Genomic DNA, 27,713 nt, shown 5'->3' with positions numbered 1-27,713 from the left:
TGTTGTTGTCACTTTTTAATGAAAAGGGTCAGGTGCTACCATTTAACCAGCAAGGGGCACATAGCTCAGAAGAAACTCACTTAAGGATATTGGTTCATCAGAACAGAGAGGAAAAAGTTATAGGTGAGGGCACTGGGGCACGTCACTTGTCCTTCCGCAGGTGGTGAAAACTCTGCACAGTCCTTTCCACAGCATCATCCATGGTGACCAGTGGCTGGTAGCCAATGAGCTTTTTGGCTTTCTCACAACTGTAGTAGTGGAATGTGCCAGCCAGTGCCACCCGCATTGGTGTAAAAGTCGGCTGAATTTGGATGAGAGGACTAATCACCATTACCAGCAGAGATAGCAGGAAAGCAAGGTAGTAGGCCACCCAGTAGGGGATGTGGTACTTGGGGGCCTCATAATTGAGGCCTGTCAGAATGCGGGACAGGAACGTCCAGAAAGGGATTGGCTCATCGTTGGTAATGTGAAATGCCTGGTAAAGGAACACAAAGTTAGAGAGCCCTGCACAGCTGCTGGGTTGAACAGGTCACACATGGGTCTCCAAACTCAACTAGTTACTGGGTCCACTTATAACTATTACTGTGGGAAAGCAGGGGCATACTGTCCTGCCTGCCCTATCTCTTTTGCAGGGGCACTAAATGGTGAGGTATGTGTTATGAGGCCTCAGATGCCTAGCAGCTGCAGTGTATCAGAGTCTGTGTTAGACTCTCAGAATGGGCAGTGTATGAGGGTAGAGAGGGAAGGTGATATAAATTCTATAAAAAGGTCAGGGCTATAAGTGAAGTTTAGCTTATACTTAGGAAGTTACATTTGGTAATTATAGCCCATGGTAAAACTCAGTTTTATTTTTGCATGTAACAAATGGTCCATATTAGATCTCTAAAACACTTTGTTCTAAACCATAAGCTGTAAGTGGGAAAATGGAAAAGGTTAATGAGGGAGAAAAGAGCACTGAGTGCTCAGGAAGGATTACAGAGCTAGCAGTGAGAAATAAGGAATATAGTGAGCCTGAGAGGTAGAAGGCAAGATGGGGGTAACAGAGTAGGCCTTCTCAACTCTGCTGACTTCTGGATGACTTCATATATATCATTTGCTAGAGGAGTCTCAGGTCTGAGCAAAATGAGCCATGTGTGGGTGGTGAGGGAGGATGGAGATCTGAAATATGAGGAGAAGAGTGAGGAGTAAGCATCTGCCTAACGTACATGTGACCAGGCCTGGAGTGAGCATGGGGGCTCTAGAGAACAAAACCTTGAAGCTTGGGTCCTAGATTTTTGGCTGTCCAGAGTAATGTGATACTGTAATGATGGAGAACTTCCCAGTGGGTCTGAAAGTGCTGGGAGAAACAAGTGTCTTACCTTCCCACCTACAGCTGGATCTTGGGAAAGGTGCTCAGCTGCCAAGATATGTCCATGAACCACATTCTCCACAAAGGTGAAGTCAACCAGGTTCTCCCCATTTCTGTAGGCACACAAGTGTTCCAATTGTGCTAAGTGTTTGGCTGCCAGCCCCACCACACCCTAGCTCTGAGACATTTGAGAGACGAACCCACTTCTATCTTAATGGTGCCTGCTTCTGGTACACCTGAATGATTGTAACAGGTAATGAAACATGGCCATGCAGAACTACTGGGACTTTTGGGGTGGTGGGATATTGAAGGACCAACCAATGAATGTGAGACTGTGGTATTCTGCATGCCCCAGCATGACTAGCACTAGGGTATCTTCTTGGGCTTTGATTTAAGGTGTTGATCTTGAACACTTTCCCAGGATATATCAGGCCAATGGTGTTCCAGTTTTCTCTCACTGTCTCTGAAATCCCTCAAAGTTTTAAGGCAGGGCATCAGTGAGATTTAATAAGTACAGGAAGACAAGACATGGGGATAAAAAGGAAAAAAAGAAATGTAAAAACCACCAGGCATAGTGACTCATGCCTTGGATCCCAGCACTTGGGAGGCAGAGGCAGGCAGATCTCTGAGTTTCAGGATAGCCTGGTCTATAGAGTGAGTTCCAGAAAACCCAGAGCCATATAGTGAGACCCTGTCTTGAAAAGAAAGGAAAGGAAAAGAAAAGAAAAGAAAAGAAAAGGCCTGTTTGGCATCCAACCATACCTGCTATCATCCTCTACTTTTTCAACACACTAACTGTCCTCTATATGCAGAAAGTCAAGGGTCATTGTTTCCCTCCAGAGCTTCAGTTTCTTAATTTCTAAGCAGGGACACACATATTTTCCCATTGTACCTAAAAGAGTATACAGAACTGAAAAGTATCCTTCCAAACCTTATACCACTCTGGAAATTGTGGAGTTGACTTTATGTTGAAATGGGGTCTTTGCAGATGAAATCAGTTAAGGTCAGACTAGGGTAAAAGTCTTAGCTCAATAACTGATGTCTTAATAATTAAAGGGAAACTTGGCCATAGATAGCACAGAAGACAGCCATGTGTAAAGGCAGGAAGAGGTAGGAGTAATACACTGGCATGCAAAGCGCAGCAAGGAGGAGCCCACAGAGGCCTGGAACATATCCTCCTCACAGCAGCCAGAAGGAGCCAGTCCTGCTAATAGTTGCATTTCAGACTTCTGGCTTCCATAACTGAGAATCAATTTTTGTTGATTTAAGAACTGTTTGTGGGAATTTGAGATGGCAGTTCCAGGAAATCAACGTGTAGGTGAATGGAGGTCACATGTATGGTATGAATGTTTCTGTTCCCTCAACATTCTTGTTAGAACCTAATCTCTAATGTGCTGATATTCTGAGGTGGAAACTTCGCAGGGCAATTAGACCATGAGAGCTCTGCCCTCATGAATGGGATCAATGCTGTTCCTTATAAAAGAGGCTTGTGGGAGGCTGTTCAATCCTTGGGCCACATAAAGACACAAGTATGAGGATTAGATTCTTAGTAGACACCAATTTTGCTGATGGCTGATCTTGGACTATTGTGCAATACTATTTTAAGATGTGTTACATTTGTTTATGCTGTGGAACATTTGTTTTAATGACGCAAAGATATGCTGCATTCCTTTATGTTGCATTTGTTTAACTCTGTGAAGCTGTGTTTCTTTGCCTGTCTAAAACATCTGATGGTCTAATAAAGAGCTGAATGGCCAATAAGGAGAAAGGATAGGTGGGGCTGGCAGGCAAAGAGAATAAATAGAAGGAGAAATCTGGGAGGAGAGAAGGAAGAGGAGAGGAGGACACTAGAGGCCAGCCACCCACAGAGTAAGAGTGAAAATAAAATATACAGAAGTAAAAAAAAGAAAAAGCCCAGAGGCAAAAGATAGATGGGATAATTTAAAGTTAAGAAAAGCTGTCTAGTAACAAGCCTAGCTAAAGCTAGGCATTTATAATTAAGAATAAGCCTCTGTGTGTGATTTTTCTGGGAGCTCCGTGGCAGGCCCCTCAAAGAGCAAAGAACGAAGAGCCAAAAGATTAAAAAACAACCAATAACACTTCTCAGTCTCCAGATCTATGAGCTGTGAGTTACTCTTGTTTGTGAAGTTATCCAGACTATAGTATTTTGTTATAGAAGCCCGAACAGATTCAGACTATTTTACAATGCTGCTTGGCACTCTCAAATCATTATCTGCATGTGTGCTCACACAGTCTGAAGGGGACAGAATGAGCAATGGTAGTTGCCTTACCCAATCATGAACTTCATTTTGCCCTTTCTAGCTGCATCAATTAGGATGGGGACTAACTGCGGGTCCCTTGGGCCGAAAATGCCGTGAGGACGAATTGCTATGGTTAAGAAATTCTTCTCAGGGTCATTGGCATCCAGTACTACCTGAAAGAGAGCAGGAGAGAAAGGGTCCACTGTAAGTCTTCTCCTGAGCTAAGATTGTACCTTACTATGTGTGAATACTTCCCATTAAGAGACAGATCAATGACATACTTGGTGTATGTGCAGGTTACTGGATAGTTAGTTGTCTGCCTTGGGACAACATCTCACACTATAATTCTGTATCCCACCTATCCATGGAAAACCAACAATGAAGGAGAAAACTGGCTAACACCTGCTAGGATGAAATCAGAAAGCTCAGGTTGGGTTCAATGACTATTTACACATTCAGCCAGAAGGTGGATCCTGGCTTCAATTTATGGAAAAGGTTTGAGAATTCTAGTTTATGAGGTAGCCTCCATAAGGCTACTACCACCAAAAGAGGTCATGAATTCGGTGGCATGTACAAGGCTTCAAACATAATTATTCACTACGTAACAAACAGTTCAGTCAACAACAGACACATGGAGTTGGGGAGTTACCTCAGTCAGCAAGGGACTTGTCTTGTAAGCACAAAGACATATACATATACAGATTATAGTCCTAGCCACTTTTAGCTAGTTATCGATTGAATATATGGCCATCAGAGCTTCCTGTCCCCACCCCCTTCAAATGCTGCTAAGTATCTGTGGTACTGAGGGGAATGACCAAGATTTCAAATGACCTCTGACATGGCTATCTCTATGGAGTTTGAAAAGCTGCTAGACCAATCCCAAAGATTACTTATTATTATTAAAAGGGTTTAGGATGATGGCTCAGGAAAGAGGGCTGGGGGTGGGAGGAGGGAGGAGGGGGGATCTGTGGGTAGTATGTAGAGTGAGTAGAAAATTTCTTAATAAAGAAAATGGGGAAAAAAAGAAATTATGAGATCCCTGATGAAGACTCTAGATCCCTTTTTGAATCAGTGTATTTTTCTGTAATCTGGAGATGGTAAGAGTGCCTGTTGTATTAGATCATTTTGGAGTTTAAAGGAAGTAGTCCCCAGAAAATAATGAGGACAGATCTGGCCACATTAAGTCATTGTGTCCTCTTGAACTTTAATTCCATGTATTGAATGTACATTTCATGTTGGGTACTTGGGTCTCAAAATACTAACTTTTCCATGTTCACAGACATTCTTTCTTATGAGTGGAGACACTTGAGGTATCTGTTCATTTAATTGGCTTTAAAGTACATACTCTCAGCTGGGCGGCGGTGGCGCACGCCTTTAATCCCAGCACTCGGGAGGCAGAGGCAGGCGGATCTCTGTGAGTTTGAGGCCAGCCTGGGCTACCAAGTGAGTTCCAGGAAAGGCACAAAGCTACACAGGGTAACCCTGTCTTGAAAAAACAAACAAAAACCAAACACACACACACAAAAGTACATACTCTCTCCTGCAAGATCTTGGTCTCTGTGTAGTAGTCAATGGGCTTTATGGCATAAGGGAGGTCTTCAGTTCCATTTTTTATGTCAACACCCTCAAAGACAACACTGGCACTGCTGGTTAAAATGAGTTTCTGGTAGAGATACATTTAAAGGAAAACATATGTCAGGAATTATTGCTATTCCAACTGCCTAGGCATCATATATGAGCAAGACCCATCCACAAGGCACTTCCAAGTCACTTGCTGGAGTGCCTTTTCTTTCTAAATCTTCTAAGATAACCCAAAGATTGCCACCTTTGTAGCCATAGGGACTTTAGACACATTATGGTATTACAATCTAAAAGGAGTGGATCTCATTTTTCCCATCCTATCATGTCTGAGGGAGAAAACAAAACTAATACTATTCATGGTAGAAATCTATGGGAGAATCTCCATGGAGACAAGGATGGTCTACCAACTTGTAGAGAAAATTCTGCTTGCAAAATTCCACCAGATACTCTGATACCAATCTTGCTATGTAAACACAAACCTATGCATATGGACGTAACTTAAATCATGCTTTGCTAGTAGAGCCAAGCATCTAGCATGTATAAGGCCGAAGGTTCAGTACACAATAGCAGTATAAAAGGAAGGAAGGAAGGAAGAAGGGAAGGAGAGGTGAGAGGGATGGAGGGAGGGAGGGAAGAAAGGAAGGAGAGAGGGAGGGATGGAGGGAGGGAGGGAGGGAAGGAAGAAAAGAAGGAAGGAAAGCAAGCTACCTATATTTTGAAGGAGGATGCTCTCTTTTGAAGGTCCCCAGATTGCATCATTCTGGTTAAGAGCAGTTCATCTGATACTGACACCACAAGCTCCATTAGTTATACCTTTACTGCTTTTATTCTACATCATTCTACAAGTCCTAGCCAGATAGTAGAAGACAAACACTAATTTATAATGTTTTTAAAAAACAATAAACCAAACCAATCTCCTTAGCCCAATGTTTCTCAACCTTCCTAATGCTGAGACATTTTAATACATTCTTCATGTTGTGGTGACCCCCAACCATAAAATTATTTCATTGCTACTTTGTAACTTTCATTTTGCTACTGTATATACAGGATATCTAATATGTGACCCTGTGAAAGGGTCATTCAATTCCCAAAGGGGTTGTGGCCCACAGGCTGAAAACTGCTGCATTAGTAGGTGATAGAAATAAAAAGATACAATGCCCACATGGAAAACATGAGCAAGCCTATAGAAAATATTAGGAGTTCAGCAAACTAGCTGAATTCAAAATCAATATAAGAAAATTAGGAACTGGAGAGATGGCTCGGTGGTTAAGAGTGTTTAGTGCTCTTGAAGTAAACCCGAGTTAGGTTCCCAGCACCTCCATGATATGGCTCACAACTACTTGTAACTCCAGTTCCAAGGGGATTTGATACCTCTGGCCTCTGAAAACTCCTGTACATTGTAGCAGGAATCTTAAAAGTCTTAATAAAATCAAACCTGAGGCCAGGTACTGGGGTGAATGCTGGAAGATCCGAGAGACAGAACAAGCCACAGCTACCTCACCTCAACAGTTCCTCAGCTGGTCTTGTTTCCTCAGACTGCAAGCTTCTGAGTCCTCATCCAGAATGAATCTCAGCTGAACTGTGCTGCTCCAAAGCCTTAAAGCCTAACCAGCAAAATGCTTCTAGTTTCTGGTCTTCACGCCTTATATAATCTTTCTACTTTCTGCCGTCACTCCCTGGGATTAAAGGCTGGATTTCTGGGATTAAAGGCATGTGTCACCATGCCTGGCTGTTTCTAATGTGGCCTTGAACTCAGAGATCCAGAGGTATTTCTGTTTCTGGAGTGCTAGGATTAAAGGCGTGTGCTACCACTGCCTATCCTCATGTTTAATATTGTGGCTGTCCTGCTCTCTGACCCCAGATAAGTTTATTTCGGGGAACACACAATATTTTGGGGAACACAATACCACCACAGTACATAAATGTGCACATGCACATGCACACACATATAAATACCAAACAAAAAACCCCTAAATATCTATATTTATTTACATATATGAAAGTTAGCCATATTCCTAAACATTTGCAATAACTGAAAATACAGTATAAGTTGTTGATTAACAAATGATGGGGTATACAGGAATAGACATAACAAAAGATGTATAAAACCTCTGTGAAGTACAGTACAAGTATCACTGAGTGGCATTACAGATTGGGAGATATTTCATATTCATAGATAGGAAGACTCAATGTTAGAAAGACATCAGACCTTTTTAAAATTTCACAGAACATAAATGCAATTGCTGCAACAATCCCAGCCAGCTTCATCAAGGAACTTGACAAGCTGATTCTACACTGGTTGGGAAAACTTGAACAAAAGGCTCAGAGCAGCTAAGGGATCTTTGAAGAAGTTGGTCAGGGAGTGTGCCTACCAGGACTCAGGCAAACAGGATGTCAAAGTATGCTGCAGGCAGCATATATTTACACAAAGCTTGGATTAAGCCATCAGCATGCTGAACTAATTATTTAGGAAAAAATTTGATCTTGACCCTGTTGCATATAATCATAGATTCCTGGTTAATTAGATTTAAATATGGGAAGTAATTCTTTAAATATTCAAGATAAAATGCATTAAAGGCTTTCTTGTTTTTGGTGTTGGAAAAAATGTTCCTCAAATCAATTTCTTTTTGGCCTTACACACCAAGCTACCCACCCCTTAAAGGATGAACAAGAATTATACATCTATCAAGATGCATAAAGCTCAAAAACTTAATATTGGTTGAAAAAAGTTTCAGAAAGACATGTTCAGCATGGTATTATTGATATAAAGTTCTATAACATGCAAACTAATACCTTATGCTGTAAGTGCATGGAATTAATAGATATAACAAGCCAGATTCAGAACTGTTGCCCCACATGGGTGATGAAAGGGCAGTGGCCCTGAGGTGCCACCCACAGGTGGTTTCAGCCATGCTAGTAGTAAACACTCTGCCCATTTGTATTGTTCGGTGCCTTCCATTTAACCAAAGCAGCAGGGGAGTAGAGAGTGGAGAATCTGGAACTTGGCAACAGAGGGTCTGCTTTGAATTCCACCTCTTTTATTTACTACCAGAGACTTTGCTTAGCCCCGGGCTACCTAAGGAAATGTGGGTGATAAATGCAGCAGGGCAAAGTTCTTGTCAAAGTATAAAGCATAACTGAGTATGACAGTTGGTTCTGATTGTCAACTTGATGGGGTTTGGAATCATCTAGGAGACACCTGCTGGACATTCCTGTGAAGGCATTCCCAGAGAGGTTTAGACTGTAGAAGGAAATCCACCCTGAATGGGATCATGGGCTGAGGTCCGGAACAGGAAGAAAAAAGGAAGTTAATTGAATATTGGCATCTATTTCTCTCTTCTTCCTGCTTACTTAAGTAGTATGATTAGCCAATGGGAATTTCAAGTGATGGGAATCCACAAGAGCTCCCCTCTCACCTATTCCTGTTGGACCAGTTGATTACTGGGAACTGGACAAAAGTACCCAGGAAGATTACTGGGAGAAGAGCCCCTACTCTTTGTAACCCTTTTCTCAGTTTCAAGATTATTTGTGGCATGCAGCACTGTGAGCAAATGACCTGTTGCACCCAGAGGCTGCGGTTTCTGTTAAGGTCATTCTAGGAACCAGATTTAACAATGTTGTAAACTGATGCAAGGCCAACATTTGTATGCCCTTAGGTTCAACTCAGAATAGGTTTCTATCAGATATAAGCAACAATGCTTTCCTTTTTTTCTTTTAAAATAAAAGCAGGTGGTAAACAATGTGATGAATTTTTAAAAAGGTTCAGCACAAAATTAGCTTATGATCCAGGAATCCCAGGTAGATACCCGAAAGAATCAAAAGGCATGTATTTGTAGTCTCCATTCACAGAAGTACAATTCATAGCAGCCCAAAGGCAAAAGCAACACAAATGCCTACTTATGGATGCATGAATAAATAAAATACTTATATTTATTTTCTCTCTTTCGTGTGTGTGTGTGTGTGTGTGTGTGTGTATGTTTGTGTGTGTGTGTGTGTGTGTGTGTGTGTGTGTGTGTGTGTGTGTGTGTAGGTCAGAGGTTTATGTTGGAGGTCTTCCTTGACTCTCTTCATCTATAAATGGGAAGTATTGGCTTGAAAAATGAAGGAAATACTGACATGCTACAATATAGACAAATCTTACAGACATTGTGATAAGTAAAATAAGCACACTACAAAAGGATAAAAACTGTTTGAATGCACTCATGTGAGCTTTCCAAAGTAATAAGAGAGAGAGACTGGAGAGTAGCTGTCAGGAGCTAGGGAGGGGCAGAAGGATGCAAAACTTCTGCTTACTACTTGGACAGAGAAGGACAGTGATAATGGTTAGACAATGAAGTGAATATAGATAATATCACTGAATGCATACTTGAAAAAGGGTTACAGTGGTTAAAAAGTATATTGAAAACATTATGTATATGTTGTTTCAGTGGAGAAAATAAGCAATGTCTAAATTTCATAGCTCTTTAAGCAAAGACCAATAAGCCTTAGCCTATCTAAGCACTCAGATGGTCTATCTGTATTGGAAGATTATAACACCAGCTGGCCTTCTGCAATATTACCTGGTACCCAGGGCTTAATTTTTAATTTCTTCACAACATGGAAGAGGCAACCCTGGGTAATCCCAGGAAGACAGTAACAGGAACCACTCCTCTTTCTCTCCCTCTGAAAAGCAAGTACATGCTCCTGATACTAGGCACCACAACATTCCCCTTACCTGAACCCCAGCCTCTTTGCAGGTTTCAATGACATTCTTGGTGCCAATGAAATTCACTCTATAAAAGAGTTCCTTGTTGTCACTGGATGGCGAGGGTGACGCACAGTGGAAAACTGTGCTTACACCTTCCAGAGCTGGGTACAGGTCCTGGGAAAGCACACAAAGACAAAAGAATCATTCCAGCTTAGGGTGGGTCAACAGCCTTCTCATGTTCTCTGTCATCTGTGGCCTGTAGGTCTTTTGTTTTTTTATAATTATATAAGCAACACAGAAACATACTCTTTGTAAAAGATTCAAACTACATAGGAGCATGTAAGATAAAACCATGCTTTCTTTTAATTGCCCCCTTTAATTACCTTGTCCTGAATAAAAAGGGAGTATGAGAAGCCAGACAATGCAGTGACTGGAAGATGTATATAAAATGAGTCAGTTTCACTTACTTCTAGAAGGAAGTTCCTAAGACCAACAGGTAGGTGGCTGCATATCTGGGGCAGGAAACATACCAAATGAACCAGGAAGACCTTGTTTCATCATGTCAGGAAATAAGGAGGTTCTCTAAGCCTACTGGGGCCCTCAGAGACTTAAGAACCAACACACAGAGACTCCTACTGGCCAAAGAAGAGGCAATTTGGTCATCAGTTAGAATAAGAGTTGTTAGTGAAAGTGGAGAATAGAGAATAAACTAACTCTTGAGGAAAAAAGATCTGAGGGGCTAAATGAACAGAATGACAAAATGTCACCATTGTGCCAAATTTCCACAAAGTAGTGGGCTTTAGGTATAATTCATGGTTATCACCAGAAGAAAATCACTAGATGCCCTAAAATACTTTGTTATTATACACAAACATGATAGTCCTGGGAAACCATTTGAGAGTAAGGTGTCATCTAGGCACATAGACTTTTGCTCAAATAACTATCAAATGATGAACAGTAGGCACATTCTAACACATAGGCTATTCTTTTTAAGTATTTTATATTGTTGTGTGTATATGTGTGTGTGCACATGCGTGCATGTGCTCGCACATCTGGAGACCAGAAGAGGATGTAGGATGTCTTCCCCTCTCCTTTTTTTGAGACAGGGTTTCACTATGTGACTCTGGCTGGCCTGGAACTTGCTATCCTGATCAGGCTGCTCTCAAACTCACAGATCTATCTGTTTCCAACTCCTACATTTTAAAAGACACCTTGGTTGGCCAACAAGCTCCTGAAATTCACCCATCACCACCTCTCTAATGATTCGCTTGCAGGACTGCATGACCATGCATAGCTTTTTTACTATTTGCGGATTTGGGAGATTTGAACTCTTGCTTTTATAGCAAGTGCTTTCACTTAGTGAACCATCTCACAGTATCAGGGAGGTTAATTTATGGACTTCTGCTCAATTTGCATTTGTCTGTTTGTTCACAATCAGATTCAGGCTTAATAGTTTTGGCAAACATTCCACATCAGTGCTGTTGTGTTCTTATCAGGGCACTCCTGGTTAATGCCAAGTTGGATCATTCAATGAAGGTGATGGCTGACAGATTCTTACCAAATCTGTGATAATTCCATGGACTGGTTACAGTATCCACTAATGGTTCTGTCCTGGAGCATTTCTCATCAAATGGTGACATTCTTATTTGAGGGTGCCCTATGCATTTATTGAGTTGACATTCCTCTGCCAAGAAGACCTCTGCCCACCTGAATTTTCTTTTTAGTAACTATGGATACGTAGATTCCTTTAATAATGTGTTAGATAAGAGAATCTATGCATCCACAGATACTACACTCCCAGATTCCCTTTTATGGTTTTGTTTAACTTGTACAAGTGGTTAACAGAATTCAGGTAAACACATTTACTGACTAACTATAAAGGAATTACAAAGGCTGTAAGTAAAGAGATGCACAGGGTGAGGTGGTAAGGGAATGGTATGGAGCTTCCATACCCACCCTGCATGCATCAACCTCCAGTCTCATGAGATAAGCATGACTGAAGCATAGACATAAGCAAATCGAATAATGAAGCCAAGCAAGGCCTGTCTGGTCAGATTCTTCTTGGATGCTCTATGTAGCATTCCTTCTTCCTAGGTATGGGGATGGATCCCTTCTGACACTGGGTGGGGAGAAGATCATAATACTCATCTTTAGAAAGATGAATTATAGTTTCTATAGCCTGCCTTAGAGAAGAGCTGTGAAGTAGGAAATGTAGATGAAAACAAATACTCACTCTTCTCTCTATTTAATATCTCTAATATTTTTACTCTCTCTTTCTCTCTTTCCTGTGTGTGTGTTTGCGTATACATGCATAGGGGTTTGCAGTCTTGATGTATCAGGATGGGGGAACCTGAACCACACATCAAGTCTTTAGTTCTATAGAAATAAATGAAATTGAGTGTGGTGCCTCATACTTGTAATCCCAGCATTTGGGAGGTGGAAAGAAAAGGATTAGTGTGAGTTTGAGGCTAGTATCCTCAACACAGTGAGTTCCAAGCTAGCCTAGACTACAAAGACCCTGTCTCAAAATATGCATGTGTGTAAATCTATCAAAGTCTTGATTTTGTATCATCTAGACATAACCAATATAAAATTATTGAGATACTTACTGGTTTTATACTCAGTCTTTGAAATTCAACATGTATTTTAATGTGCCTATGACTGCAGACTTGTTTCAATTGAAATGCTGGATGGCCATACATGCCCAGTGGCTGCCTTACTGCACAATGCAGTCCTAGATATACTAGTTCACAGGAAACAATAGGTAGCACAGAGACATGATGATGCCCTGGAGATGTAATTAGCAAAATCCAGACCCTGGGAAATGCTGCCTGACAATGAACAAGCTAAGCACCACCAAGTCAACGCATACATTAAGGCATCTTGGGAATTAAGAGACTAATACATTTTAATCAAATACAGTCTTGACTGTGTTTAACTCTTTATTTGGAAAAACAATTACATAGAAGTCTTATGAAGTAGTTAATGAATGATTGGCTTTAAGGAGCTATTAATGGTGCCTCTGAGATGTGACTTTTATGTTTTAGACACAAATTCTGATTTTTTTTTCTATGTTTACAGATAGACTGATAGATATGTTGAAGACTGGTTTCAAAATAATTGGGGGGCCAGAGGGATGGACACACTGAGAAGATGGCTGAGTCAGCAAACTGCTGGATGTGTAGGGGGATGAAAGTTATACAGGACAACTGCTGCAAGATGCCGGAAAATGTAATGGAATTCAGCTACTACCACAAAAGCTACTACTTGGAAAGGACAAGGACTTGTCCAAAGATCAAGCCATGCCTTAAGAAGTCTTGGTGATATTTTAGCATATATATATATGGTTCCTACAGTGATTTTCTTGTAATGCTATGTGTGCTTCCAAGAACTCCTAACAGTGTATTTATCTAAAATACCCACAAAGCATCCAATGCCAAATGATCTCCTGAACTAAGGTGGATAGTTTTATTTCTTGTGCTATCTGAGACCCTCCTTTTCTATTACTAACACTATAGACTCTTAACTTCTTACCTAACCACTTCTAGGAATGTAGACTGAGCACACAGATCCCCTTCTTGATATACTAACCGATATTAGCTCTCAGTTGACCTCCTGCTTTAACCACTCCATTTTTGGGTTGTAAAAGAAAGCCTGAGGGTGTCACTGCCTGAGGAAAACTCTTATCTGCCTTCATGACCCTGTAAGAATTCAAGCCTGGTGACAGGGCTGGGGGGCAGGATTGCTATTGCTCAGGTTTATAACTGAATACCCTAGAGAACTTGAGGACAGAGAACTGAGAGGGATAAGGAGGATTTTGACTAGAGAACTTGAGGGCAAGATGGAAGATGAGGAAGAGCCAGATGGGGAAGTATTAGATGGGTAAGAATGAGATGAGAAGAATCTAGATGAGGCAGAATTAAGATAAAAGAATTAAGATAGAACTTAGAGGGGGGCTACGGATAAATAGAGAGAAATCAGGCAAGAAAGGAGCTAGGCATGAGAACAGAACTGAAGCTGTGTAGATAGGATTTGATCCCTGAGGAATCAAGTAGATGGACATAGAGCTTGGTGTACTTAGATTCATTTCCCAAAAATAATTCTCACTATTTGTAGTTTCTCTTCTGGGCCCCTGGGAAGAATATTATTAAGGCTAGTCCTTTAATAATATTTGAGAGACGACAAAGGGGCTATGGAGCCAAAGCTGGTGAGGATATTGTACAGAGAGTGACAGTAGAAATGACCAGAGTTGGTCCTACTGCAGTAGTAGATGACAGGAGTAGGAAGAGATAAAACAGTACCCAAAGTACAGTGTCTGCCAGAGAGAATGTACTTATTGGGGAGGACAGGTCTGGGCTAGGGAATGACAATGGGAGCACAGGGCTAGAGCATTAATTGCAAAGGAAAAGAGACAAAACCAGTAAGGCTATCCAATTCGACAATAGTACCAGAAATGTGGATGGTGTCATCATCAGCAAGGAGCTGAAACCATTATGGAATGATATGAGTCACTTGGGAAGGGAAAGGAATAACTATGGATAGCTGCCATAAACAGACTCAACAGCTTTGCTGAGCAACTTGGCAATACCTAAAAATTTTCAGTATATAAATATCCCATACAACATGGATGGAATTTGAAAGCATTGTGTTAAAAAAGCTGGCCATCAAAGAAATTTGCAGAATAGAGAGAATGGAACAACTAAAGTGGATGAGTGAGCAGTGCTCAGGGGCTGGGATGAGAGTGGGAAGTAAACAGGTATAAGATTTCCTTTTGAAGTAAAGATGTTCTGGAAGTACATAATGGGGAATGACTGCACAGTTTTGAAGAGCTGCTGAAAATTATTTCAGTGTACATTTCAAAAATGTGAATTTGGGGGCTGGAGAGTTGGATCAGCATTTAAGAGCATGAACTGCTTTTTCAGAGGACCCGAGTTGAGTCCCAGTACCCACATCAGATGACTTACAACCACCTGTAACTCAAACTCTGATGTGGGATGGAATCTAAAACTTACCTCTGGCTTCTGTAGACACCTACACTCACATGCACATACCAACATAGACATATATATGTATATATATATATATATATAAACTAAAATAATAAGATAAAAATTTAAAAATATGAATTTTATGGCATATGAACAGTATCTCAGTTAAATGGGATAAATACAATATGGCCTAGCATCTGCATAATCTAAGGCAGCAGTTGGCATGCTGCAACCCATAATATGTTTGATGAAATGTTTTGGTAAAGTTTGCTTGGCACACAGCCTTGTATGCTCACTGGACTATGACCCATGGCTGCTTTCATGCTCCTGTGACACAATAAAGCCTCCATGACACAGACAACACTCATTCATTCTGAATACTGACAACATGGTATGTGAAATTATTTCCTATAAATTTGACATTTTTCAAAATATATTTCTTTTCAAACTATAGTTTTCCTGGCCTTTGAGCACCTGGTTTTCCCTTCAGGGCCCTGTGGGAAATTATTGAGGCTGAGTGGGTCCCTTACCTGTGGGCTGCAGAGATCACCTATAAAGAAGTGCACCTGGGGGTTATCAAACCCTTGGCGGATATCAAATACATTGACAGCATAGCCTCGTGCCAGCAACTGTTCCACCATGTGCTGCCCCAGGAACCCAGAGCCTCCAATCACCGTGCACTTCTTCTTAGCCTGGGGAAAGAGATGGCAAGAGGTCCAGAATTGTGAAGATGGAAGTGATAAAAGCACACACATCTGTCTGTGTTTGATCACCAGTGTCACCTCTTCTCCTGGGTTTAACAAGGAAGGAAGAGAAAACTAATAACACTAGGCTAGCCTGGTAAATTTGATGATATAATTCACATTTTATATTTAGTGGAAGGGAATTAAAATTCCTATGATCACACCAGACAATATAAAGAAGCAAAAAAGCCAAAGGCAGTGCCTTCTTGCTCCTGATTGGTAATCCCTGCCCAGAAAAAAAAAATAAACCTAGCCATTTGATTGTTTGTAACAAAAGCATCTGTCTCCAAACTCACAGGACAGTGATTTTCTTTGCCTCCATGCCCACAAGGAGGGTGGCTCTTGTGACTCTTCCTGCCCATGTATTAAGGGCTATGTTGCTGGGATCTCCAGGCAGAATTGGGAAGCCATTCATCACTCACACCCAGGTATTTGCTGTGCCCTCTCTTAACTTGGAGGAACTGATGAATCAGTATTAGTTTCCAGTCTCCCTAGTGTGTCCAATTTTTTGGCTAAACTCCAACTCTGGGAAGTAGGGTAATGGAAGGATAGTATACCACCTGCAGGTGCATAAATATTAGGACTCCTGAATATCAGTGCAAATGTTCACTGGCACCTGCTCAATAATCTGGCTACCTGCATTAGTAACCTTTTCTCATCACTGTAAGAAAATATCTGTCAGATGCAACTTAAGGAAAGAAGGATTTATTTTAGCCCTTGGTGTTAAGATCAATCCATGTGAGTTTATTTAATGGGTAATTGGGATTTATTAGGATATAAATTGATGAAATACACATACAAATCCAGAACTGAGTAAACAGCTGAAGTCATGCTCTGTTCTGACCAGGAGCAAATCCACCTACCCGTGATTCCTTTCAGAAAGAGGTCACATAGGAAAGCAAGAGTACCTTCTCCCTTGGGCCATATGGCTCAGGGCCACAGGCAGAGCAAATTTCTCCCTTTTGTCTAAATAAGAAGGTTCTAAGCAGGGCGGTGGTGGTGCATGCCTTTAATCCCAGCACTGGGGAGGCAGAGGCAGGTGGATCTCTGTGAGTTGGAGGCCAGCCTGGGTGAGTTCCAGGACAGGCTCTAAAGCCACACAGAGAAACCCTGTCTCGAAAAACCAAAAAAAAAAAAAAAAAAAAAAGAAGGTTCTAAACCTAATGCAAACTATAAACAAAAATGGAACTACAACCAACAAGAACAACTTTAAACAAGAAACACATGCTAAATGTCCAGATCATAGGTAAATAGCACAGCCATAACTGAATGGAATGGCAGAAGTCATAAAGCCAGCACAGCTGCTTGACAAAGATCCAGCTGAGCCGCAAGATGGCTGCCATGCCACCTTCGGATTTCATCTCCACCAGTTACATGCTTGGGGCACTTTTAATATTTGTTAAATTTGGGGGATATTGGGTTAATGGAAAATTCCTTCTGAATCATTTATGCCTTCTCCCAAGAATGCTGCTTCTAAGCTTACCCAGGAAAGTCTTGAACATACTATTGCCCCCACTCCCACTTTGAGGGAGATATACTTATCTACCTGAAGGTCTTCCTTCAACCTTAGAGGTTGTGACACATAAAGAAGCCAGAGGTCAAGTCAGAAGCTTATTTTTATTTTTATTTTTTAGTAATAGGAGGGGACCTGTAGGTCCCTGGCTCCTGTTTTGGGTAACTGTTGCATTGCTTGCTGACCTTTACCATGATATCCTCCCTATGCTAATTCCCTGCGAGATTCCACCCTCCTGAATGCTTAAGGGAAACTCCTTGTCTGTGTATCCAGCATATAGGGCGTTAACAGCTTAGATGCAAGATTGTAAAACATCAGAAGCAGGGTTGGGGATTTAGCTCAGTGGTAGAGCCCTGGCCTTGAGCAAGTGCAAGGCTCGGGGTTCGATCCTCAGCTCAAAAAAAAAAAAAAAAAATCAGAAGCGAACTTCTGCCCACCGGGGTTCTCCCATTGTGCTGTAAGCCTGTATTTAAGACCTCTTCCCTCCTTTAATAAACGACATTAGTAGTAGTAGTAGGAGGAGGAGGAGGAGGAGGAGGAGGAGGAGGAAGGAGGAGGAGAAAGGAGAAGGAGGAGGAGGAGGAGGAGAAGGAGAAGGAGAAGGAGAAGGGGGGTCAAGATCATGATGGGGAAACCCACAGAGAGAGCTGACTGGTACTAGTTGGAGCTCACTGACTCTGGACTGACAGCTCAGGAACCTGCATGGGACTGAACTAGGCCTGCTGAATGTGGGTGACAGTTGTGTGGCTTGATCTGTTTGTGGGGTCCCTGGCAGTGGGACCAAGACTTATCCTAGGTACATGAACTGGCTTTTTGGAGCCCATTCCCTGTGGTGGGATACCTTGCTCAGCCTAGATACAATGGGGAGGGGCTAGGCTCTCCTTCAACTTGGTATGCCAGACTTTGTTGACTACCATGGGAGGCCTTACCCACTCTGAGGAGTGGATGGGGGTAGAGTGGGAGGGAGGTGAGGAGGTGGGAGAAGGGGAGGGAGGGGGAACTGGGGTTGGTATGTAAAATGAAAACAATTTTAATAAATAAATATATTTTTTGAAAAAAGAAGCCAGAGGTCTCTTCATGAGGCTATGAGACGTTCTTGAAACATCTGTCCCTGTACTTATGCAGGAACAAGATACTCAAAACAAAGTAAAATTAAAAAGGTCAACAAGATTCAGTGGGCTAGAGGAATTGTCCGCAGTTCAGATTGGAAACCTCTTCCCACTGTACACTTAGACAATTACGTGGCACACAACTCTGCCCTACATAGAGACATGGTGATGAGCAAAGTATGGAGTGGAAAGATGATAAAAGTATGAGGTGTTAGGACCTCCCTCTCTTAGAAGTTAGCTCATGTAGAGCCACTATAATGTCATATGACCAAGGAACAACAGAATGCCAGGATTAGACATACAGACAAATTCTATAAGGATATAAATGTGAACACTGATTGTATTATGCCAGGATTTGAATAGTAACAGTAGTAGCTTTGGTCTGAGGACTTTTCCTGGGCACTCTGACCACTAAGAGTTAATAATGCACTACTTAGTACTGGCAAAATGCCCAGGGTGGTTGAAGGTTTTGTTTTAGTCTAGTGTCCTTGAAGCTACCAAAACAACCAGCCTGAGAACAGGCTGTCATATGCCTTAAGGTTCTCAAAAATTGGGTTATGGGGTTTATGAGTAAGAATGATAACTCTGTTTATTAATGATGTCAAAACTTGAGGGAAAATGATTGGAAATGATAACTCTGTTCTGTCATAGTTTATTAATGATGACTAAAAGATGAGCAAAAGGAAGTGAAACTCAAGTTCAAAATGAAAAATGAGATGATCTATGTTTTGGAACATCATGAATCGATCCATGCTAACTAAATTCTGTATAAATAAACACACACTCTGGCTGCTAGTCAGTCAGGTTGCAAGATTGTCCCGACCACCATGGCCTGGCTCACTTCCTTCTCCCTCTCACTCCTTAAACCCTCTGCAGGACCCATCCATCACCGGGCTCCTGGCAGGTAAATGGCAAATTACTGAGATTACTCCAATAGCTGTCCTATCCTGAAGAATCTAACTCTAGTACCTAATATGTTCTTAGCTAAGATACAAGAGGATTGTACCTGTAACTATCCAGTCTTCAACCTCATCAAAGACCCAAGAAGGAAAATAATATTACCATGGTTTAAAGGATACAGGCCATCATGGTGGAAAGACATGATATCAGGAGAGGCAGGTGGCTATCTTGCATTCCTGGTCAGAAAAGAGGGAGGTACAGATACACAGCCACACACAGACACACAGTGGCTTTTCTGGTCAGAAAAGAGGGAGGAAGACACAGACAGACAGACAGAGACACACATGCACGCACTCAGCTGGCTTTTTCCTTTTTATTCAGTCTGAAATTCCAGCACATGGGATGCTGCCACCAACATTTAGGTGTTTCCTTGTCAGTTAAATATATCTGAAAACAACCTCACAGACATTCCCAGAGGCATGTCTCCTAGGTGATTACAAATCTAGTTATGTTGACAATGAAGATTACCCATCACACTACCACTGTTCCTAAGGAGGGCCTGTAATAGCTTTCCTCCTCCCTGGGGTCTTTCCAGAGCTGTAGCTGGGCTTCTCTAAGATGACAGACCCTAATTTTCTTAGCTTGTATAGAATTAGTCAGTGTTGGCTATGTGGATAGTCAAGACCAAAAAGAACTTCTGTTCCTTATTATCGAATAAAACAACCAATCTCCCCCCTTTCTAATAATTTTAAAAAGATTTATCTTTATTTTACATGTATGGGTATATTGCCTGCATGTATGTTTGTGCACTGTGTGCATGCAGTGCCTATGAAGGACAGAAGAGGGTGTCAAATCCTCTGGAACTGGAGTTACAGATGGCTGTGAGGCACTATGTGGATTCTGGGAACTGAACCTGGATCTGGAAGAGCATCAGTTGCTCTTAACCAGGCCACCAACCTCCTCTCTTGTACCTTAAACACTGACATAACTAAGCTATGTGACATACTCAGGACTTGTCAGAGCCAGGTACTGCCTGCAGATTTACCTCTCACTTAATCAAGGTATCCATTCTGAAATGGCTCTCATAATCTGTAGAAATGATCAGCCTCATCACTGTCTATCAAGTGCATCTCTGGCAATCTCTTCCTTCCATCTCTTTCTACCTCAGTTGCAGAGGCAGACTGTATGCACTTAGAACCACTCTGGTTTTTCTTGTGTTATTAAAAGTCTGGCCAGTTCTCAGAGCTCCCCGCTGATACTCTCTAGCACCTCTAAGTTCAGGGATTACATAAGGCTCATAGTCTAATTGTTTTTAAATAAATCAATTTATGGGCTTAGTGGTTAAGAGTGCAGATGGCTTAGTGGTTAAGAGTGTTTGCTATGAAAAGATACAACATGAGTTCAAATCCCCAGCAAGTTACCAGCATGTACAGCCATGCCTGACTTTTCATATTGGTGCTTATTCAAACTGCTATACTCTGTAAATTAGAAGACTGCTGTTTTGCTTAATATGGCTGGTCAGTAACCTCTCAGAATCTATGTAAACAGAAAAAAAAGGTTGATGATACTAGCAATTTATTATGATGATTTTTGGCCACAGGTCTTCACCAAAGATGCCCACATGAAGCCTTATTTGAGCTCTACACTAATACTAGATTGATTTGGTGGTCCCAGAATCATCTTGGAGAATATCTAATTTACTAATATTTGATAGACATATTTTGGAAGTGTGCTTTTTATCAATAACTTGAAGACCTGACCTATGTGAAGAACCTCCAGAAGGCTTGACAATGATGAGACAACAAAGTCTCTTCTGAGATTCTTAGGAACTGCTGCCACCATCTGAGAAGAATTCTACCATTCCACTAGGAAGTCTAGGTAAACCAACATGTCTAGATGACAGCCAACATTTACTTCCACCACACGCATGAGTCCATTTTGGAACATGCACACCAGAGGGGCCTGCATGATTGCAGCTAGATGAACAAGGGAAGACTAGAGTAAAATCTCCCAACTGGGCCCAGAGTCATGAGCAAAGAAGTTATTACTTTAAAAAATTATTATTATATTATTGTGTATAGGTATTTTGCCTGCATGTATGTCTGTGCACCATGTGCATTCAGTACTCTCTGAAGGCAGAAGAAGGGGATGCCCTGGGATTGGAGTTACAGATGGTTGTGAGTTGCCATGTGGGTGCTGGGGACTGCACCCAGGTCCTGTTCAAGAACAGCTGGTGCTCTTAACCACTGAGCCATCACTACAGCTCCAATCATTGCTTTTTTAAACCCGTACTTTCTGATTCTTTTGTTACACAGCAATAAGTAACTGGCACATCTTAAATAAAAGTATATAATACACAAAAACATAACCAACCAATACTGACTGAACAAATAGATTAAGTACATTTAAAAATACACAGGTAATATCAATGGCTTGACTTTCCTCTACTTTTTTGTTTTTTGAGGCAGGGTTTCTTAGTATAACAGCTCTGGTTGTTCTGGAACTCACTAAAAAGACCAGTCTGGTCTTGAAATCACAGAGATCCACCTGCCTCTGCCTCCCAAGTGCTAGGATTAAAGGCATGCACCACCACAGTCTGGCCTCCCCCTACTTTTTTAATGCTAGTACTTACTTTGGAAACATCTTTTCCCAAATGTGTCCCTGTGACCTGGCCTCTCTTTGACTCACCACCAACTGCTTGTTCCATTATGGCTCAAACTACAGTCTTGTTTGCAATCAACTCTTCTTCCTAAAGATATAATTAGAGAAAGACATTAATAGTATGTGAAGCAAAGCATCTTTAGCTGTTATGGGCAAGTGTTCATAAATAGCTGAGCCATAGCTATACCTATCAGCCAAAGTACTCTGTGCATATTCCTGTGTTAGAGGATGCTCTCTCAGGGTATGGTGGGCCATTTAATTTACAGAGCACTTGGATTAGAGGTAGGACAGATAAATAACCTCCTTCACTAGTCATACCAAAAATCTTTGGTTTGTGGTTGGAGAATGGTGACGACCAAGCACTTCACAATGGAAGACAGGAGTAACCAAATGTAATGATGCTACCAAAGAGAAATTGCAGCCCAGGCAAAGGCCTCCCCTCTTCTTTTACCCACAATATCAAGTTGCAAACACAAAGAACGTATTTATTGGTGCAATATGTGTAAATGGCAAAGTGTACCAGACATAAAAGAGTCTACCCATGAAAGAAGATGCAGAGAATGCCACTGGAGAAAGAACTGTCAGGCAGCCAGCACTGACTGGGTCTTGTGATGGCTCCAATCCAATTTCCATAGCCTGACATTTTCAAACAATGGGTGCCATCATACATCCCCAGGGGATTTGATTTTATGAGTGTATTTATTTTGTGGGCATATCTGAGGCCCAAATTTCCTTGAAATGGATATTACAACCCTTAATGTTTGATGGGTCATTTATAGAGAAGTTTTATAAACTCACAGTGGAAGTTATCAGTTGTAATTATTAATCTTGTCAAACTGACAAGATTTAGAACCATCTCTAGGATTCTTCTAGGCATGCCTGTAAGGGCATTTCCAGAGAAGTTTAACTGAGGTGCAAAGACATACACTGAATGTGGTTGACCCTATTCCATGGACTGGTATCCTGGACTCGATAAAAATGAGAAAGCAATGGAGATGTGGCTCAGTGGTTAATAATACTTGCCACTCTTGTGGAAGAACTGTGCTTGGTTCCCAGCACCCACATGGTGGCTTACAACTGTCCTTGACTCTAGTGATTGGGGATCTGACACTCTATTCTGACCTTTGTGAGTACTAGGTATGTATGTGATGCACATCTATACAATGTAGGCACTACACTGTTACACATAAAATAAAATTTAAAAATCTTAATTCTTTTTAAATTAAAATAAATAAGAAAGTGATTTGAGCACCAGCATTTGTTTATCTCTGCTTCCTGACTGCAGATGCAATGTGACTTGCTACCTTACATTCCTGATATCATGACTGCCTCACCATGATAGACTGTATTCTCAAACCATACTAAAACCCTCCCTTCCATAGGTTGCTTTTCCTCAGGTATTTTCTCACAGCAAACAAACAAACAAACAAACAAACACCCCAAAAACTAATACATCAGATCAGTATATTTCAGAACTTGCCTTTTCCTGGGTCTCTGTGCATATGTATCTAATGAATATGGATAGTTAACCTGCAGCTCTGTGCCTACTCCATCCCTCTCTTTATTGCTCATTCCCCTGCATACTTGCAGGGACCTGACATCTACTCACCTCAAACATATGTGGCTATAACTGGACTCATATGTTTCTATGTATATTAGGACAGAAGTTGCTGGAGAACAAGAATCAGGGTACCTTGTACCAGTCTTGTAAGTAGTCTGAGCTGGCATGCTTGCTGTTGAATCATAGGCATGCAAGACAAGGCCTAGGATAAGCAGGCACTCACCTGCCTGCTGGCCTCAGGACTCATGAATGCCTACTCATTACTTTGCAAATAGATTTGTCAGATCCTCAGGGAAGCAAATGAGAAGGCAGATGGCATAAATGGAGGCAAGAGGACTCTCATGTCTAGCTTGCAACCCTGCCAACATCATTATTAAACTCTAGCAGGAGTTTGTGTAGTGTATCTGGGCCACGATGGTCATCTGCCTGCCTGTGGGATCCCATCACAGTTGCAGGGAGGGAATGGTTCCTACAGGTTTGGAGTCTTGTTGTTTTAAGTCATGCAGTATGTGGTCAGGTGTTACACAGACCTAGGAGATGAATGCAAAGTTACTAACCAAGTTTATCCCTGGAGGATACTGTTCTTGGAAGTGTCTGCTTACCTCCACTGCCAAAGCACATATCCCTTCACTCTTCAGAGCTATAAACTAATGAATCCGGAGCCTGTGCCTGGGTTCAAATCCCAGTTCTACCTCTGACTAGGAAGCTCTCTTAGGAGTCATTTAAAAGAATTGCACCTGCTTCTTCATTTATAAAACAAATAGCCTTATAAGATCATGGTGAGAAAGAAAATTAAATGAAAAACAAAGACAAAGCCTTTAGCACAGTGCCAAATACCCATTAAACAGCCTGTTAAAAGCAGCTATTATCATCATAAATATTATTTCTCTAGCAGAAGTCTACTTTATCTCACCTCCTAATAATCCTCTTCTGAACTCCACCACCACTTTATACCTCTCCAGCTTACCTGAGGCCACGCTGTGTATACTTAATACAGGCTCCTTAACATGCACAAGGCCCTGGCTTTGATCCCCGGCACAGAAAGAAGGAAACAATGAGTAAGACAGAAACTCTCAGGCAAACATTTGGTAGAATAAACTTTCCCTTTCCACTTCATTCAAGGCAGAGCATAACAATTTACCCCAAAGTGCTTCACCCAGTTCTTAATTCTGTTCTAAAGTACAGAAAATTTCAACATTCCACTACTCAAAGCTTAGCACAAGAGGTAGGAAGAAATATGGGCTCAAATTGGGCTAGATAGGGGTGGGAGGTCTCAGGTGAGCCATTATTTCCCTGGGGCCATCCAACTGTACTGTCTTTTCACAGACCTGAGATGCCACATGTCTCTCACTTCATGTCAGCTTGACTACCTACCTACTTTTAGGACACAGAAGGTACCCAGCTTTGAATTTGCCACAGGCCACTCAGGGTTCCCTTACCATGCCTGAGCCTAGCTTCTACTGCTCCTTTCATATTTCCTTTCTTTGCCAAGATGAATTCTCCCTTATCCTTCAAGGCCTGTCTCAACTGGCCACTGTGAACCTTGCTTCTACTTCCTCAGCATCTGTTCTCAATGATCTCTTCCTGAGTTCAAGTGACATCTATTAAATTACCCCTGTTGCTGTTGTTTTAGAGGCTGGATCTGGAAAATAGTCATCTTTCCTGCTTACCTCAGACTGCTATGGGGCTCATAGTAGCCCACAGGACTGAGTGTCACCTTGTTTACTCATTCACAAGTTACCAAACACCAGCCACTGTCAGGAAGAAAACAACTAAAACACAGTTTAGGCCTTCAAAGAAACCATCAGCTTGTGTGGAAAACAAAAATATTCAAAGAATGGCAAAGCTGTGTTTGGGTCCTAAGGAGGGCAAGCCCACAGAACCAATGTAGGCTGCTTGGTCACATAAAATAATCTGGTAGATGAAGCTGGATACTGATCACCTTTCAGCAGCCAGGAATCAAGAGAGATAAGACCTCATAATCCACTTCAAAGTCACAGCCCTAATGACCTAATAGCCTCCCAGCATATCCCATTCTGTATAGGTTCCACTACTTTCCAATAACACCATGGGTGGGGACCAAACCCCCAATACATGAACTTTTGAGGAATATTTAAGAATCACTTTTTGCAAATAAAAAAAGTAAAAGCTGGGTGGTGGCGCACGCCTTTAAACCTAGCACTCGGGAGGCAGAGGCAGGCGGATCTCTGTGAGTTCGAGGCCAGCCTGGTCTACAGAGTGAGTTCCAGGAAAGGTGCAAAGCTACACAGAGAAACCCTGTCTCGAGGAAAAAAACAAAAACAAAAAAAAACCCCAAAACACTTTTTTGCAAAGAGTATGGAGGGACACGAAGTCAAGAAGGTAAGTAGGGGTGAAACTTGGCAGGAAGCTTCAATGGGCTTTATTCTGTAAACCGAAGGTTATAAGTAGGGGACTGACCTGACCAGAGCTGTTCACTTCAAGATAGACTTGGTGGAGCAGGTGTGTATGTTGGTAGAGGGTATACAGGTAAATAACAGGAATTAAGGAACTACTTACCAACTTGCTGATAGAATAAGGTTCACTGAATACCTAACATGTATTCCTCCCTGCTCCAGGTACTGGAGTGCCAGCAGTGAACAAAAGATGCTTGCCCCCATGTGTGCCTGCCTTCTAGTGGAGGCAACAAAGAACAAAAACGTTAAATTTACAGTGACTTACAAAGTGGCAGGTGCCACTATAAAAACAGAGCAAGACGAGGGGCTTGTGTGCAAAATGAATAGGGTGCTTAGAGTAATCTTTCTGAGAAGGTGACAATGGCTGAAGAACTGGAGGGGAAAGATGTAGGTCGAGTCTACAAAAGGGCCAGGTGAAGTGAAAGTTCAGTGAAGGGTGGGAGGTATGTGATTCTGGAAGGAGTTAATGGGAGGAGTGGAGAGTGAATATGATCAAAATACATTGCCAATATTGGGCGCAGTGGTGCACACCTCTAATCTCAGCATTCGGGAGGCAGTGGCAGGTGGATCTCTGTGAGTTTGGCCAGCCTGGTGTACAGTGAGTTCCAGGACAGCCAGGGCTACATAGTGAGATCCTTTCTCAAAACAATGATGACAAAGAAACTGCATGTATATGTGAAAAAATTCTCAAAGAATTAATATTATATTTTTAAAAAAGTTCATGGGCTGGGTAAGGCCAATGCAGAAGAATGTTATAGTTACAAAACCAGTGTCCTGGGTGGGAGGGAGCCGGGGAAAAGGAGGTGGATACCAGTGTGGGTATGAGAGGAGAAGTTGCTTGCCAGGCATTACAGGCTTCTGTGAGAACTTCAGCTCATACAGCTGAGGAAGGGCTGGGGAGGAGCAGAGAAAATAGAAAGGACACTTCAAGGACAGAACTGAGAGAACCCAAGGGCTGGATATGGAGGATTGCTGCTGGAGGGAACAGAAGAGTCAAATGGGACACAAAAGTTTTGAATCTGGTTCATGGCTCCAAGGAAAGAGGGCAAAGGGCCTACATTACACTTATGGGGTGCTGTTAAGTCTCTGGCCTTTCTCAGTTTGAGAGACTGATGCCATGTTCTTAATATCCCCAAACTAATAACCTATGCCTTGAAGGGAAGCAGGAAGCACTGCTGTAGCTGACCTGGGACCACCATTACTCCTGGCATAGTTCCAGGTAACTCCACCCCCACCCCCTGCTCACATTCCTCTTTACTTCTCTATGCACCTCAACATTTCCAAAATTCCTGTGGCTTTGCTTTCAAGGGAGTCTCATTCAGGAATGCTCTTTCCCAAGAGACTTGAGTGTCTGTACGTCTAACGGGGCACATTTTGATGACTTTTCTAGGCCCAGAAAGTCCCTAGTTTATCATCCTGAGAGCTAAAGTGATTCTTGTAGAGCTAAATTCACAAAGCTTCGTTCGGATTCGGTTTCTAAGCTCCAGCCCTGTGAATCGCTGACACAATGCTCGGCATGCCCTTTCTAGGCCTCAGCTGCCCCATTCATAGTCACCCCTCTAAACAGGCCAAATCTTTTCTGGCCCCCAGATGCTCTATTTCCCCCAACTCGGGTTTTAGGACGTCCCACCCATCCCCTCGCACTTCCTCCCAGCTCTGTCGCCCACAAGCTGCTGCCTCCAAGGGCAAGGCCGCAGCTCTTACCCGGTTTAGACAATCTTGCGGTTGACTTCAGCTTGCTAGCAACCTACAACCCAGGAAATTCAACCCAAGACAGTCACTCTTTTCTACGGAGCGGTATCAGCCCATGATCAGCCGAGCTTCCTTCATCATGTTGATTGGTCTAGCTCTGCTTGGCGCAGCCAATTGACGCCCGCAGCGCGATTTTGCCCAATGAAGCCAGTCCTTACAGCCGCCTCACTGCCC

The 27,713-nt window shown here is 42.1% G+C and overlaps 1 protein-coding gene across 2 annotated transcripts; it reads right to left on the bottom strand.

Moving 5' to 3' along the window:
- On the bottom strand, window positions 1–27,669 carry Nsdhl (NAD(P) dependent steroid dehydrogenase-like). Of its 2 annotated transcripts, XM_036175209.1 has the most exons (8): window positions 27,492–27,667; window positions 21,763–21,879; window positions 15,396–15,557; window positions 9,905–10,051; window positions 5,144–5,272; window positions 3,640–3,782; window positions 1,359–1,461; window positions 1–475 (listed from the first exon to the last, which is right to left on the bottom strand). In XM_036175209.1, the coding sequence occupies exons 2-8, from the start codon at window positions 21,835–21,837 to the stop codon at window positions 143–145; spliced, it is 1,092 nt and encodes a 363-aa protein (XP_036031102.1). In that variant the 5' UTR covers window positions 21,838–21,879; window positions 27,492–27,667; the 3' UTR covers window positions 1–142. The 2 variants fall into 2 exon arrangements, with proteins under 2 accessions (XP_036031102.1, XP_036031103.1); XM_036175210.1 differs by lacking the exon at window positions 5,144–5,272 and having other exon boundaries at window positions 27,492–27,669.
- Between the last annotated feature and the right edge of the window lie 44 nt (window positions 27,670–27,713).

Source organism: Onychomys torridus, chromosome X (assembly GCF_903995425.1).
Source record: "Onychomys torridus chromosome X, mOncTor1.1, whole genome shotgun sequence".
NCBI lineage: Eukaryota > Metazoa > Chordata > Mammalia > Rodentia > Cricetidae > Onychomys > Onychomys torridus.
This window is presented reverse-complemented; position numbering and strand designations above follow the sequence as displayed.